At 36.8% G+C, this 16,420-nt stretch overlaps 3 protein-coding genes across 3 annotated transcripts; 2 read left to right on the plus strand and 1 right to left on the minus strand.

Annotated features, from left to right (window-relative positions):
- Positions 1-682: 682 nt before the first annotated feature.
- On the plus strand, positions 683-4,606 carry LOC21400160 (protein STRICTOSIDINE SYNTHASE-LIKE 3). Its single transcript, XM_024161738.1, has 4 exons — positions 683-1,106; positions 1,820-2,095; positions 3,165-3,332; positions 3,846-4,606. The coding sequence occupies exons 1-4, from the start codon at positions 778-780 to the stop codon at positions 4,246-4,248; spliced, it is 1,176 nt and encodes a 391-aa protein (XP_024017506.1). The 5' UTR covers positions 683-777; the 3' UTR covers positions 4,249-4,606.
- A 2,735-nt stretch (positions 4,607-7,341) lies between these two features.
- LOC21400161 (succinate dehydrogenase subunit 6, mitochondrial) lies at positions 7,342-11,432 on the plus strand. The gene is made up of 3 exons (XM_010092217.2): positions 7,342-7,621; positions 9,292-9,394; positions 10,877-11,432. The coding sequence occupies exons 1-3, from the start codon at positions 7,433-7,435 to the stop codon at positions 11,035-11,037; spliced, it is 453 nt and encodes a 150-aa protein (XP_010090519.1). The 5' UTR covers positions 7,342-7,432; the 3' UTR covers positions 11,038-11,432.
- Positions 11,433-14,511: 3,079 nt separating this feature from the next.
- LOC112090437 lies at positions 14,512-14,910 on the minus strand. Its single transcript, XM_024161766.1, has one exon. The coding sequence runs from the start codon at positions 14,908-14,910 to the stop codon at positions 14,512-14,514; it is 399 nt and encodes a 132-aa protein (XP_024017534.1).
- Positions 14,911-16,420: the final 1,510 nt, after the last annotated feature.

Here is a 16,420-nt window from a genome sequence, read left to right on the forward strand (position 1 = left end):
TATAGTATTTTTTCTCATAAAAATTTAAATTTAACTTTTTTATTACAGTATTTTTCTACTCAAGTTTAGAATTTGAGTTGTGAAACAAATATAGCCGAACTATATTTAAAAAAAAAATTCCTCTCTTCTTTTTGTTTTTTTAAAAGCAATATGATTTGTTTAATTTTTTAATTTTAAAAGTAAGTTTTGATCATGAGAAAGTCCTAAGCGCCTTTTAAGAAATAAGAAAAATAATAAAAAAATTTAAATTATAAAAATGTAAAGAACGTTGAGGTTTTTTTATATAGCCAAAGCCTTTGATATTCTTTCTATACAAATAATAATAATAATAATAATAACCTTTTTAATATCGTACCACAGAATTTTCCCTTTTGTTTTGAATTTTTCTCATCAACATATTTGATTCAAATCAACCACTCTACCAAGCAGACATCCATTTTCAACTTTGAGGAAAAATAAAATAAAATAACACAACCCATCTTCAACAAATTTAAAAAAAAAAAAAAAAAAAAAAAAAACTCATAAAATAAAGATCAATAACAAAAACACTTTGCTTCTACCAGCCACCAAAAATGTGCACACTGCACACCTACCCCACCTACTCAGTACCTCACCCCACCAGTAGTAGATATAGCAAACGTGCATGTGTGTGTGTGTATATATATATATATATACACACATATATACTGATACTTTCGAAAGTTTGAAGTTTCAAAAGTGGGGACATTTACCCAAAAACCTTAAAAACTTTCAAGAGCCGGAAAACTCGCCGCCGGGATGACTCTTTCAGGGGCTCTGACCTTGGCCGTCCTCCTTTTAGCCCTGTACTGCGCAACAGACCCATTCAAACACAGCGCCATCTCGGATTTCCCCGACTTCGAGACGTACAAGATCGAGCTTTCTCCATGGTCTGATCTTCCGAAGGAGAGAGACCGCGAGAATTTGCTCCAGAGATCGGAAATCAAGTTCCTTAACCAAGTCCAAGGCCCGGAGAGCGTCGCCTTCGATCCCCTTGGCCGTGGGCCCTACACTGGTGTCGCCGATGGCAGAATTTTGTTCTGGAATGGTCGCTCTTGGACTGATTTCGCCTACACTTCGTCCAATAGGTGAGAATTGAGATTTTGGAAATGGGTTTTTGGATTTTTCGTTAGTTTGATGAGTTTTTGTTTGTGCTTAAATTTTGTGATTATTAAAAGAAGATTTTGGTCGAAGTGGATTGAATTATATGATAAGGACAAAATAACTGGTGTGGAATTGGAATAGAAGAATGGTCTATGACAATTCATTACAATTTTTTTGAGTTGGAATTTTGTATTGCACCCTAAAAAAAAAAAAAAAAGAAAAACTCTTTATCATGGTTTTATGCTGCTAGGACTATGCATAAATTATATACCCGGACAAAAAAAATAAAATAAAATAAAATAAGCCCTTTATGCATGTTTTGTTACATGTATCTATGCCATTAAAAAACTAACAAATGACATCATTTGTCTCTGGATTTATTGCCAAGATATCAGCTGTACAATATTGATCATTGTCAGGGTAATTATATGATGTTATAGATTTTGCCTATTAAAAAATGAATTTGTACCCTCTTTGGATTGAACTAGACATTTCTAATGACTCTTTAGTGTGTAGTCGCTGTAGTTGATTAGAGTAAATAGCTAATTTGTGACCCCATTTAGATCAATTTCTCGGCAGCCCAGAACCATATACTTGCTTTTTTTTTTTTCCCAATTTTCTTTCAAAAAATATAATGTGTTTTCTGGATTCTTGTGTTTCAATTATCTAATGTGATAGCTATCTTTGTTGGATTTAGGTCTGAATTATGTGATCCAAAACCATCACCTTTAAGTTACTTAAAGGTCGAGCACATTTGTGGCCGGCCTTTGGGGCTTCGGTTCGACAAGAAAACAGGTGATTTGTACATTGCAGATGCATATCTTGGGCTGTTGAAGGTAGGGCCTGAAGGTGGACTGGCAACATCACTGGCAACCGAAGCAGAAGGAGTGCCATTAAGATTTACCAATGATCTAGACATGGATGAGGAAGGGAATGTCTATTTCACAGATAGTAGCACCAAATACCAAAGGAGGTAGGGTAGAGTGGGCAGTCGTGATGTTTCTTTTCTCCTGGGCTTTTTTTTTTTTTTTTTTCCTGAAATTGGATCCATTCAAGGCTAAAATTCCTTGCTCCACATTAATTTTCCATTCATTGGAAGTGAAGGAATTTGGTTATATTTATGTCATTCCTTAAAGTTCCCTCTTTTTTTTGTTTGAATTTGTTGAACTCGACATTTTTCAGTGCTTTGGGGAGCAGGGGCTCAATCTTGTCTATGTCATGCTCAGAAAGTAGTATTCACCTTGCCCTACATTCCACTCTTGACATGAAAAACTAACTTGCTTGAGCAATTTGTTCATTCTTTTCATATCATCAATCTGGTATAAGCTAGTAGTGCTGATGAGCAAAAAAATGCTAGTAGTGCAGTCTCTCAGCAAAAATTATTTTGGTTTTGCATTTTATTGATAATAGGATTGTTTGAAATTGTATGTGGCTACATTTCAGAAATCTCACACAAGTCTTAATTATGTGGAATCATGCTTTCTTTTAGTGAATCAAATTTAAAACTGTATTTTTTTTTCGTGTCCGAAACTTTTAGATGGTATCTATACATTTTTTTAACATTTTCTCACAGTTTTTTTTCTCATTTTCATGAAATCTTTTGCAACCTCTATTGGAGCTGTCAATAACTTTAAATCTTATAAGTGTCTAGATTGGAATGATTTTCATGATAAAATACTTAAGAATCCTAAACGTTTTTCAACCTTTACTTTTTCTTTCAGTGTCTCCTTTTATTCTTCAATTCTTCCCGACATTTATGCAGAACTTTCTAGTAGGTGATATCTTACCTCCAGTTTCCTTCACAATCTTGAATTTCTCCAAGGCCGTAGATGACCACTATATTGAGTCATCAAAGTAGAAGGCATTTTGACAAGCCCCTTATCTTGCAAACACCAGTGTTTTTATTGTTCTTCTTCTGTTGTTGTTGTTGTTGTTTTTTTTTTTTTTTTTTCACTTCTTTTCTTTTTCCTTCTTTCCTCTTTTTGTGCGTGTGAACAGAAAAGAAATATGTCTCATTACTTCTAAATGATGGTTTCGTCCAGGAACTTCTTGCAGTTGGTTTTCTCTGGAGAAGATAGTGGCAGGGTTCTGAAATACAATCCAAAAACCAAGGAAACTACAGTGCTTGTGAGGAATGTCCAATTTGCAAATGGTTTGTCCCTAAGCAAGGATGGTTCCTTCTTTCTCTTCTGTGAGGGATCATTGGGCAGGTACTTAAGCATATCATCATCAATGCCATTCTATTTTTGCTTTGTTAGACATGTATGCTAGTTTTCTACTGTACAAATATATTAGGTTGACTTGGAGAACCAGTCGAGGGCTCAATGGCTTTTAATGGACGCTAGAAATACAACAAACAGTTTTAGATCATCATGTGACCGCTTGTTCTGCTTGTCATAGAACTTGGTTCGGTGCATGACCTAGTTTTAGAACTGCAACTTAGAAGTTGCGCCTCAAAGGAATCATCAAATTTCATTCTCAAGCGCCATAATTCTACATTGGCAATAAACCTCTTCCAATTAATTTATGCCAAAAGTATCTAGGGAAAAGAACCTAAAGTAGCTAAAATTAAATGTTACAAAGTTCAGATAGGCTTCTGGTAAGTATTCTAAAGGTTATATAGGCCTCGTCAGAATCCCGGGGCAAATTTAAATGTATGCTATTTATTTTGTTGGGCAATAATCATATTTGGATGAAATTTCATTTTGTTATCGATAATGCAGGTTACGCAGGTATTGGTTGAAAGGGGAAAAAGCAGGAACCTCAGAGGTATTTGCTATCCTCCCCGGATTTCCTGACAATGTTAGGACGAACGAAAAGGGTGAATTTTGGGTGGCAATCCACTGCCACAGGACCATGAACAATTATGTATATGCATTGTACCCAAAACTGAGGAAATTCCTACTCAAGTTCCCAGTTTCCGCAAAACTGCAGTACTTGATTCACATTGGAGGGTGGCAACACGGAGTAATTGCTAAATATAGCCCCGAGGGTAAGCTTTTGCAGATATTGGAGGATAGTCAAGGGAAGGTTGTCAGGGCTATTAGTGAAGTGGAGGAGAGGGATGGGAAATTGTGGATGGGGAGTGTTTTGATGCCTTTCATGGCAGTTTACAACTTAGCTTGAATCAAAATAATCTTCCCAGTAAAGGAAAACATTTTTCTTATTGCTAGAGGTAGCTCCTTCAATATTCTCAAAACCCTTCTTTCCTCGTGGCCAATCGCCGAAACCACCTTATACAAGTGTCGCCGGCTTTTTTTAATCAGAATTACAGTTTAGGTTCCTCTTGGTACCAAAGTTCACACTTGTACTGTTTCACTCTCCTAGTTTTGCTCTCATGGACTGATTTTTAGTATTTATAATGTGTACGAATTATTCTGGACATACCAGGAAAATTTAGGACCTGTAGTTAGCTAGGCCTGAGTTTACCTATTTTTTGTTGTTTCTATCATGGCATAATCAAGCCTTAAGGCTCTTGAAAACACATGAAAAGAATGCTAGCATCAACCTCTTCTGTTACTTTTAGTGGAGTCTAAGAGTCAAATTGTGAACGCAGAGAGTGATAAAAAAAAGTGACCTTACCATTTTTGAACACATGACATGCTATTTTCTCTAATTTCATATGGCTGAATGAGACATAGAGTAGCACCTCAGTTTATTGACATGCATTTTAGCAAGAGCTCTTGGCAACATCTGAAATCTTGGCTGTGTTATGCTACAAAAATGCAGCAATTGAAATGTTGTACTTGAAGACTCCTTTTTTACAACTCAATCTTGAGTTGGACTCACATTAATCTAGTTCTAGGATTTGGCATTTTAGGGACATTATTGTATGGGTAGTTGAAAACATTAAGCGTATAAATTTAATCTATAGATTTGTAAAAGAAAGAAAAAATGTGGTGATTAATATTTAGGATTTGGGTAGATAAGATTTCAAATCTCCTAACTTTTACTTTTAGTAAGTTACCAACTCAATTTATAAAATTATAGTAATATTCATATTTTGTTGATGATTGTGTTGAATTAGGGTGTGTTTATATGCACAATTTAAGTTATGACTTGAGTTGTGTATATGAGAGAAAAATATTGTAACAAAAAAGTTAAATTTGAATTTTTGTAAAAGAAAATATTGTAGTAATATTACTTGAGTCATGAAATAACAAGACTTTAGTATTGAAAAAGCACGCTCGACGAAATATTTCAACATTTCAATTCAAATCTAACACAAATGATTCATTTTCTTAACCTTTAATCCCTTAAATCTAATAAAAAAATCCGAACAAATTTAGTTAAATGAGGCACATTGTAACAATTTTATAAATTCAGAGGGTTGATTGTTAAAACTAAAGGTTTGGGGCCAATTTGTTAAACCAGACAAGTTCAGGAGGTAATTGTGCTAAAAACACTAGGAACTCTGAAAAAGTTTGGAGGACAAAGTGTTAGACTACCTCAAAATTTAGAGGATAAAGTGGAGGCAACTCCAAAGCTTAGGGAGAATGGGTGCAAATAACCTAGAATTCAATTACTATTTTATCCTCGTAGAACACTCCACGTAATTGTACATGCTATTTTTTTGTCTGGTTTTAACGGAAAATGAAACGAAAAGGGCAAAGGACATTTAAAGTTTAAGATGTTAGTGAGAACTTTTAATTTGGTCCATTTCGCTTTGCGGGTTTGAATTGTATGAGTTTGAACCTATATGGGTTTTTTGTGGTTCGAATTGGCGTTTAGCATTATGAGGTCTAAACAGGGAATAAAGTTTGAACCAATATTTAATTACATTATTAGAACTATGGGTTTTTGAAAAAAAAAAAATAGTTGTTGGGAACCTTTGGATTGAGTTTTAAACAATAAATTAGGTTAGAACCTTAAGAACTTTAAGGGAGTAAAGTTGAGTTTAACCTTCAATTTTAGGTTCAAATTAATCCTAAACCCAAATTCAAGTTTAAAATGTTATGCAATTAAATAAGAGTATAAATCATATTTTGGGTTCAACCCTCTACAATCCTCTAATCAAACAAACTAAAAGTTTGTGGGGCAAAATGGAGGTGGCTCTAAAATTTTCTAGGGTATGGTTGTAAAAGTTCGTGGTGCAAATTGAGTGCGACTCTAATATTTTTTTGAGTAATTGACATGGATGATCTCTAACATCTTTAGTAGGTGACAGTTTGGTCCCTATTATTTTTTTCTTGGCAAAACACCTTTTTTTTTTAAGACAATAGCATAATTTTAATAAAAAGCCACTAAAGGGCTAAGACACAGGACAAAACCAGAGTTAAGAATCATGTGCTTACTCACATGACTAGACAATATAAACGCGCCTCTTACCCAATAACAGAGAGAACTCCTACGACTAGTGGCATTATAACATGGTCCGGCCACTTCAAAACGACTCAAATGAATCACATCTCAGTCTCAAAATGGGTTACATAACTCGAACTTAGAGCGGTAGAAAGACTACTCTCTGATTGGCGATCAAAGATATGTGGGAATTTTTCTGGATTTTCTGTTTTACGTTTAAATTTGTTGAGTTGAGTTTATTTTTCAGTGTTTTTGTACTGACGATCGAAGATATATGGGAATTTGATTTGTGTTTCTGGCTTTTCGATATTTCTGGGTTTTTTATGGTTGAATATTTTGTTGAGTTGCTTTTTTTGCTAGCCCTCTTACAACTTTTTTTTGTTGTTGAGTTGCAGCTTTACTCATTTTCTCCCTCTATTTTGTTGTTCTACCAGTTTTGAGTTAAGGATTTATCTTTTTTAGCTTATTTTTTAGGGGATTCCTCCATGATTATGAAGCATTTATGTCGTGTGGTCTACCAGTTTTGGTTTACGGGGGATTGCTAGCAGATTCATCATTTGCTTCGTTAGCATAAGTTTTTTTTTTTTTTTTTTTTCAATAATTTTCTTTTAATTCCAAACTTTTATCTCGTTAAAATTAAAAGAATTAGTATTTTACAATGTTACCCTTCTATATCATATAACATATACGGCACATGATCTACCTGTTAAATATTTAACGGATATGAACGGAATGGTATAAATTGCACTTAATTTTAAACGGAAAGGTATAAATTACACTTAATTAAAGAGTTTAAGAGTGTTTTGTTAAGAAAAAAGAGACTATATTGTCACATATTAAAAAGTTTAGTATCATTTGTGCTAATTGCTCTAAAAAGGGCATGGTTGTAAATAACCAAACTAAGGAAAGGGCTCATTTTCAAGCAGCGCGACGCCGAGCCAAGAAGAAAAGAGTAGTTGAAGGAGCTTTTCTAATCCCAATCTGCTTTCGGAGTAGAAGAAGAACAAAAATGGCGGATGGTTCGTCATCGCAATCGTCCTTCAAGAGTACTCGGGAATGCTTCAAGGATTTCTTGGCCGACAGGTATTCGTTCCTCGACAACTATTCCAGGTTCCTCAACCGCAACGAACCCCTTCCTTCCTGGTCCTCCTCCGATGTCGAAGAGTTCATTGCTTCTGATCCCGTCCATGGCCCCACTGTGAGGATTTTTTTTTTTTTTTTCAAAATTTGGTGTTTTCTCAAAATCTATTGATCTATATATTGCTACTCTATTGATTTGGTTTCTTGGGACTGAGCCAATTTTTTGAAATCAAATCCTTTTGATGAGATGCTTATAGATTCTAGTTTGAGATGATATTATTCATCTGGGTAGGTCTTTTTTTTTTTTCTTTTTCATAATTTGCCCTTTTTTTGAACAAGGTCTTTTTTTTTTTTGTCTGCTGTAATATTGATGGACTATTTTCCGTTTGGTTTTGTTTATACCGTTTCCCATTTGTTGTGATGGTTTAGTTTAATTCTTAAAAAATCAGATCCAAATTTTTGTCTTGTGGTTGGTCTGTTAGCATTTTGCTGGTATAGAAAAAGATTGAATATAATGATTAAGATTTATGTTGGGTTTCATTTGTCATGCTGAGGCATGTTCTTTTGTAAATTATAACTGCTATAACGTTAAGATAGGTATCACTTTTGAAGTCTAGTTATTCACCTCAACCACTTTGATGTGAAAATTAGGCTTAATTTTTCCTTAAAAATAGTATGTTCGAATCCCAACTCTGAATTGGTATTCCTCTAATTCACCCGAGGGGTAGAAACTCATCGGAGTGGGGAGAAAAAAAAGTTGTTTTCTTAAGCATTCAATCAGCGGATCCTCTTATTTCATAAATGAAGGAAGTAACCATAGAACTTCTTAGCCTTCCTTAGTAAGAACTTACCAATGGGTTCAACATTTGAAATTTGCAATTTATAATTTTGTTCGTTGGTTCCGTACTTTTCGAATCATAGAGGTTACCCTGCTGGTATCCAGTTTGGTTTTCGAATCAAAGTAAAGTAAGAAATGTCTCCTGCAATTCAAGCTAATAATTTACTTGAGTTCTTCAGCAAATTTGAAATCGCTTCATAGCAATTAAGTTTCTGCTTTTCCTGTTGTCACATGCCAATGCCATATGGAAATCTCTGTTCTCTGCTAAAGTTGGTTTTGTCACAAGTGACTTTTTAGATCATCTTCTTTACATACACACATCTTTCTTCTTCGACATCAAGTCTTTTAGTTCAAGAGGATCTGTTCACAAATCTACAGAAATGTTGGATAATTCTTGTTTACTTCGTTTCAGTTCTGAAATTGAGATTATTGAACGATTACGAACAAACTACAACTTTTCCTTGAATTTACAAGTGGTTGTTTTTAAGTTGACATTTTGGGACGTTGCTTTCCTGGTGTCTGCCTTCTCTTATTTTCTTCCAAAGCATTAATAAATTCTTTTTCGTTATATTATCAACTGCTTTAGTTTCATGTTCAAAACAAGAACAATTAGTGCTCAACTGAAAGTGAAAATCATAGACCGGTCTTTACTGTCGCCAATCTGGTTCAAAGAGCAATTAACTGCTTTAATTTGGTGTTCCAAACAAGAATGAGAAGCCCACGAGTACAACAAGAATATTGTTTACCAGTCTTTAGTTTATGTTAATTTGGTCAAAAGATATTTTGATATGGTAATTGTATTTTATATTTCGGTTTAGAAAGTCATATCTTGAGCTCACTTCAGAGAGCAAATATCTGCTAAGGCAATTCTCATCCTGAATCTAGTTAATAAGTCTTTGTACAATGAAACCTCCACTAGGATTTCCTGATCCTTTTTCCCCCTTTTACAGCTGAAGGCTGCAAAAGAAACATCAAAATATGGTCTTGCAGGAAGTGTTATTGGAGCAGTTTCAACCGCGGGAGTTACCTGGAAGTATTCAAGGAGTTTGCATGGTAATATTTCCGTGTCTTGCCCCTCCATACTTCTAAGATTGCTTTGCGATGCAATATTCTTTATGACTTGATCAAGACTCTTCTTGTGCTTTATGTTTTGCTTCTCAAATTGAATGAAAATGAATAATTTCCATTTTTTTTCTTGCTCTTATGCTATTCCACAAGATGTTTTTTTTTTCTCCCAAGGTTTTTATTTACATCTCCTGTTATTATTATTATTTTTTTTTTGGGTTTTGAAATGTCTTAATGTTATTATTATTATTTTTTTTTTGGGTTTTGAAATGTCTTAATGTTATTATTATTATTTTTTTGGTTTTGAAAATGTCTTAACAAAATGATGTAGCATTTGGAATGATAAGTTCAATTATAATTAGAATTGTTGTATTGGCAGTATAAATCTCAGTTTTATGATAAGATTTGGAAATGTTTACAGCTGCAGTACTTGTAGTATTAATGTGTGTAATGGATCTTCAAACCCAGTCAGTTGTACAAAATGAAAGTTGACAATAACAGACATATGGTACTTGTAAATCTGAATTCCTAGTTTGTTGACAAAAGGGACATCCGTTGCATTTTTAATAGCACTTACCATATTGTGCTGCATTTTGAAAAGAATGTTCGTCCTCATGTCCTGTTGACTATATCCCATATTTACTAAGAGACGAGTGAGGATGATAGTTTATAAGCGTCTTAGGTACCTTTGAGCTTGTTAGACCACCTGTTACGTTGGTTTATTCTAGGAAGAGGGGCCGATGGGGGATTTTTCAGGGAATTGGGGATGGAAGTGTAAATATGGAAAATGGGTGCTGAGGTGGCAAGTTGGTTACAAGTTTGTTAGCAGAGGGAATATTTAAGGAGTGGGATGTGGGTGTGTGTGTGGGGTTGTCTGTTGATTGGGAAAATACTGATAGCAGACCATTTGGGAGGAAGGGGAACCTGGAATTCTCCATTGTTCTTTTCTATTTACTTGCCTAACTGTGTAATGGAATTCCTCTCTTTAGAGAGATGTATGGGAGATAAATAAAAGGAGCTTGACCCATTTTCAAGTTATTTTCTCTGTGTCTCTTGTTTATCTAGTAAATCTGTGTTGGTACCTAACAGAGCCCAGAATTCCAATTTCGACTTTACAAGGCACATGCAGCTCCTCTCCTTTTCTCCTGCAGAGCAAATAGAAAATTGGAAGTGCTAAAAACTTATGAGATCTTTATACTTTACGTGACCATATCAAAACCAGTGTATTTGGAATGTCATTTGCACGCTATACTTCAAAGGCCTGCGATTCTCCTGCAGTCTCGAGGTCATTAACATAGAGGAACGAAATGTTTTTGTGCTGTGTTTGTGTGATAAATCTATTACTGATATGGTTCGATGAGATCTGAATGAAGTGTGGGAATTTTCAACGGTTTGGCGGAAAATATGAAGAGTCTGGTATGAATGGACCAAAAATTTGAAGTTCCTTAACGCCAATTCTGCATTTGGCAGGTACTGCATTGTCCTTCATAGGTGGAGGTATCTTCGGTTATACGATTGGAGCAGAAATCGCAAATCATGCATTCCAACTCTACAAATTGGACACCGTGGCTGCGCAAGTTAAGTTCTTCGAGTGGTGGGAAAACAAACGCAAGAGCGAGGGTCAGTCTTAAACTTCACCTGCTCTCGAATGTGATGAAATAACTTCCTGTCCTTGTTTCTACAATAAAATTCCAAAGTGACCTGTGCTGAACTGTTATAGTTAAATCTGCATTGCCTTCTGCTTTATGGTAGATTTTTCTATTTTTGAGTTTTGGAGGAGTTTTCCTGTCTTTTCCTTCCATAAATAAAACTAGGAGATTGCAATCTTTTATGTGAAAACTTGTAACAATTGGTTGGCATTACATTGCTCTCTGAAGAAGTCCGCCAATCCGTTCGTCATATCTCATTCTGCTGTTCAGACAAAAAAAAAAAAAAAAAAGAAAAAAAGAAAAAAAGGAAGACACCTCACTTGGAATCATTTGAGTGCCATATAAGCTTTTGGTATTGGAATCTGGATTTTAGATGACTTTCTTGGTGATGTTTATCCTTTTAGGTCTGTTTTGAGTTTTACTTGTGAATTTCTTGTGACGAGGATACCCAAAGGAAATGGATCATAGAATTGAGTTGTATAAACTAAATTAGGTCACGTTCTACAAAATAAATAAAAAAATTAGGTAGGTGCTCTTTTCTCCCCCTTTCAGATTAGTAGTCCGGAGAATTTATTATTATTATAATAATTATTATTGTTATTATTGTTATTATTATTATTATTATTATTATTATTATTTGAGAGGAGAGAGCTCAGAGAATTATGACCCACTAAAGAGCAAGTTAGAAAAAGCACAATGCATGTAAATAAAGTGAATTAATTTGTCATATATCAATTAATAAATCAATATTGAATTAATTACCATGTTACTCTTTTTGCTAATATCAACTCTAGTCGTCTTCTAATGTCCAGTGATTTTTATGTTTTTTTTTTAAGCGTTAGTAATCTAGTCCTTCGTGATCGTGCAATTATAAAAGAAAAGAAGACGGATCGAGTTATTTTCTGTATTACCAACTCATTGGTTTTTTGTTTTCTTTCTCTTTTGCTTTTTAATTATAACCAACTACGCAATGTGCATTTTTCTAGCTATTATACCCTTGTGACATTTTATTCGCTATCATGCGGTATGACGACATGTCTTCTTTAACTTAAGAGTAAATACTATCTCTTTGGGTCGTAAGTCTCTCCTTTAGGTCGTAGGTCATCCCTTTGGATCGTAGGTCCCCTCTATTGGGTTGTAGGTCTCCCCCTTTGAGTCGTAGGTCCTCTCTATTGGGTCGTAGGTCTCCCCCTTTGAGTCGTAGGTCCCCCCTTTTGGGTCGTAGGTCTCCCCCTTTTGGTCGTAGGTCTACCCGTTTGGGTCGTAGGTCCCCCCTTGGGTCGTAGGTCCCCCCCTTTGGGTCGCAGGCCCCCCCTTTAGGTCGTTGGTCCCCCCCTTTGGGTTGTAGGTCCCTGTCACGCCCCGGGCGGGGGTCGGTGACGTGGAGGCTCAATTATGAGTTAAACACGATTAAAGTAAAATATTAAAGAAATTCCTAAACAAGCCTCCCGTTTAATTGAAAAGTAAATTCCAAGAAAGAGACTAAAACTCAAGCCTCTAACACTGTTCAGGGCTACACCCACAGGAACTACCCACAGGATCTTCAGTATTGTACATACATGAACATGTAAATAACGTTACAAACATCAACCACAGTCTAGAAATTCAAATATCAGAGTTTACAGAATTTAAAAATTCTTACATTCGTACTCAGGGATGATGATCACAATCTTCTCCAAACCAGGTGGTAGCAACTTAGCTACTCCGCACTGCTTCTAGAGTCACCTGGGAGGGGTTTAACATTTATAAAATAATAAAACGTGAGCGAAAGGCCCAGTATGATATATTTTGAAATAAATTTATAAATGAATAAATAAATAAATTAGTAAATGAGTAAATAATTAAACAATGAAATAAATATGGACATTCAGTTCTAACACAACAGCCGGAACCTCACATCCTTTTTCTCAAAGGAAATATAACTGAAAATCACCGTATTACAGGCATCAGCAAGTAATTTACTCTATGATAAATTACTTACACAACCACATGCATAAGCCTATCACCCCTGGATCGGATTTCCGGTCCTGCCCCCAAGGATGCACTCTTCACATCCTATCTAGGCCATTAGCCGGTTTACCGATTCGTAAGATCTCTTGTCTTAAAAAATCATTCATTAAAATTTATGAAACAGTTCATTATACTCCCCAGAACTACAACAAGCCATGGGGGTTAAAATGTTTTTCTTCTGCAAACATGCCATTTCTTTAAAATATTTGCAATGCCAAAATTCTTTTGAAAACAGGCTCACAAGGGAAAGGGTAAGAAATCCTACCTCTCAAATACCAAACCTGGCTAGCGTTGCTCTATTCCGGCTTTCGCTTCCTCAAGCCCCTCAATCTGAGTCCTCAGCTAGCACTGATACAAAACCATACTTTAGGATCCAATTATCATTCTTAAAGCAATTCAGTCTCAATTTTTTTCTTTGATTTCCTATTAGTCTGCCATAATTCAATTACCGGTTTCATAAATGATTTCATGTTTCAAATCATCATTCCAAGGGTTTTAATTCCAAAACATGGATTAAAGATGCTAATCCATTCACTCTAGGTCCCCAAATGAAGCTAATTTGGGTTCTCCTAAAAAATCAGGGTCAAAACATGGGGTTTCAAGCAAAACAGGGTTAAACCCCGTGTACACCGGTCGACTAGTGACAATGCAGTGCAACACCACCGGTCGACCGGTGGTGTGCACTTCGGTCGACCGCACAGGTTGACCTGTTGTAGTGAAATCCGGTCGACCGGTGGAATTAGTGCAAGATGGCCAGAAGGACCGATCTGAAGAAAATCAGTGCAAAACCTGCAATTTCAAGTTCAAATCCAAAATATCTCAAAGGAAAACCACTAGATCCGGGTTCTACATACTAAATCAAGTCCAAATAACCCAAGATCTCCAATTTCTACCATAGTTTTACTCAAAATCCATCAAATCTATTTCGAACCAAGAAATAAGTTTTTAAATACGAAAATCTTAAGATTCAAGAGAGGTTTTTCAGAAATCTTACCTTGAATCCTTCTTTTGGCGTTGAAAACTTCTTGAAATTCTTCTTTGGTTCAAAATCCGGTTGATTTATGAGAGAAAATGAGAGAGAAAGAGAGAGTGAGAGTGAGAGAGTGAGAGAGAGAGAGAGAGAGAGTTGCACGGGAAGGAAAAAGGAAAAGAAGAAAAAAAGAAAATAAAAAAAAAAGAAAACAAGCGTCAGAATATTTAAAATGACAGTTTCAGAAATGTGTCCACACACACTTCTGGAATAAAATATAATTACTGAGAATATTCAAATACCTTGAAATTATTTAAATTTACACGTCAGAAACATTTATTAAACAATAATTAATTTATGAAACCAGATTAGGCACACTAATAAATCTCAATTTTCTTAATTAATCTCACTTAATTCTTCAGGGTGTTATAACTTTTCCCCCTTAAGGAATTTCGTCCTTGAAATTAGGACTTACCTCACAGTGAAAACAGATGCGGGTACCACTCCTGCATCGTTATCTCAAGCTCCCATGTTGCATCCTCAACTCCATGGTGCTGCCACGTCACTTTCACTAGTTGAATCTCACGATGACGCAAACTCTTCAGCTTCCGATCAAGAATCTGAACCGGTGCCTCTTCGTATGTCGCGTCATACTGTATCGGAACGTCATACCATTGCATTATAGCTTCCGGAATAGGTTTACATTTGTCAAGCATCGAGACGAGAAACACGTCATGCACGTGAGATAGTTCAGGGGGTAAAGCCAGTCGACACGCCACGACACCAACTCCTTTGGGTCGTACGTCCCCTACTTTGGGACGTAGGTCCCCCCATTTGGGTCGTAGGTCCCCCCCATTAGGTCGTAGGTCCCCCATTCGGGACGTAGGTCCCCGCCTTTGTGTCGTAGGTCCCCCCATTTGGGTCGTATGTCCCGCCACCTTTGGGTTGTAGGTTCCCCCCTTTAAGTCCTAGGTCCCCCGCTTTGGGTCGTAGGTCCCCCCTTTTGGGTCGTAGGTCCACCCTTTTGGGTCGTAGGTCTCCCCCGTTGGGTCGTAGGTCCCCCACTTTAGGTCGTTTCGTAGGTCCCCCCTCTGGGTCGTAGGTCCCCCCCATTGGGTCGTAGGTCCCCACCTTTGGGTTGTAGGTCCCCCCCTTTGGGTCGTAATTCCCCCCTTAGGTCTTAGGTCCCCCTTTTGGGTCGTAGGTCCCCCTATTTGGCTCGTAGGTCCCCCTATTTAAGTCGTAGGTCCCCCTTTGGGTCGTAGGTCCCCTTCTTTGGGTTGTCGGTCCCCCCTTTGGGCCGTAGGTCCCCCCTTTGGGTCGTAAGTCCTCCTCTTTGGGTCGTAGGTCCTCCCCTTTGGGTCGTAGGTCCCTGATAAGTGTATAAAAATGCACTTAAATTGTTCATAATTGTTAAATAAATTGGGTTTTAATTAAATATTTTCATGGAATTAATTTTTTGTGGAAGTATTTAATTAATTTAATTATATTTATTTTGTAAGAAAATAAGACATTTGGACCAAAACTAAAAGAAAATGAAAATGAAGCCCATCAGCAGTCGTCAGCCGAGCCGAGCCAACCGAGCCGTGCGAGCCCTACTAGCGCTGCCACGTGTCGTTTTCTGGCACACTTCTGCCGCGTGGGACCCAGCTGTCCCCGTACACACGCGCACTTGGTGCACATGTCCTTCCCTCTGCGCGAGTCTCTTCGACGCGTGCATCAACCAATTTTTTATCCTCTACCGCGTGGATCCCGCAGTCCAGAAGTTCTCCAACCGGCTCCCGCCACGCGTCCCGTGGGACCCAGATGCTCCCTCACTCACGCGCGTAACTCCTTCCCCCTGGGCGGGTTCTTTCCACGCGCGCGTCAGGCTTTCTTCCGCAAGGCTCCAGCTGTGCAAAACTTATCCACTCTGCGAATCCGCATCGGCCACGTGTCCCATGCACAACAACGTTTCCTCTCAGCGCGCGCCACGTGTACTAGCTGTTGCACTCCTCAATTTTTCCGATTTTAAACGTTTCTGATGGTTCTTGCTCCACCATTATCAGCCTTTACTCCCAAAATAAAGCATTGTAAATTCCAATTTAATTGGAATACGTTCGTTTTCTTCTTGTTGCTAATTGCAACTCTTGACATGGCCAGAAACGCTATAAATAGGGCATTTGTTATGTATGTTAGGTTGTTGATTTTGAGCCTAGATTCTTACACTTTTTCTTTTATTGTCTTGTTCTTATTCTCATACTTTCTTTTTAGAATTTTATGAGAATTATGTGCAAGTTAGGCTAGAGTTTTTAGGTGAGGCTAGAGATGATCCTATATGTGTAGTGAGTTTGTTTAGATTTTGATTCTCCAATGGTTTGTAAGTTTTATAAATTTGAGTAAATA

The sequence above is a fragment of the Morus notabilis genome, unplaced genomic scaffold, assembly GCF_000414095.1.
Source record: "Morus notabilis unplaced genomic scaffold, ASM41409v2 Scaffold370, whole genome shotgun sequence".
In the NCBI taxonomy this organism is placed as follows: domain Eukaryota; kingdom Viridiplantae; phylum Streptophyta; class Magnoliopsida; order Rosales; family Moraceae; genus Morus; species Morus notabilis.

Coding starts and splice junctions, on each gene's coding strand:
- LOC21400160 (XM_024161738.1), top strand. CDS start 778: ATGACTCTTTCAGGGGCTCTGACCTTGGCCGTCCTCCTTTTAGCCCTG. Junction 1,107..1,819: donor GCCTACACTTCGTCCAATAG/GTGAGAATTGAG, acceptor TGTTGGATTTAG/GTCTGAATTATGTGATCCAA. Junction 3,333..3,845: donor TGTGAGGGATCATTGGGCAG/GTACTTAAGCAT, acceptor TCGATAATGCAG/GTTACGCAGGTATTGGTTGA.
- LOC21400161 (XM_010092217.2), top strand. CDS start 7,433: ATGGCGGATGGTTCGTCATCGCAATCGTCCTTCAAGAGTACTCGGGAA. Junction 7,622..9,291: donor ATCCCGTCCATGGCCCCACT/GTGAGGATTTTT, acceptor CCCCTTTTACAG/CTGAAGGCTGCAAAAGAAAC. Junction 9,395..10,876: donor GTATTCAAGGAGTTTGCATG/GTAATATTTCCG, acceptor TGCATTTGGCAG/GTACTGCATTGTCCTTCATA.
- LOC112090437 (XM_024161766.1), bottom strand. CDS start 14,910: ATGGGGGACCTACGACCTAATGGGGGGGACCTACGACCCAAATGGGGG.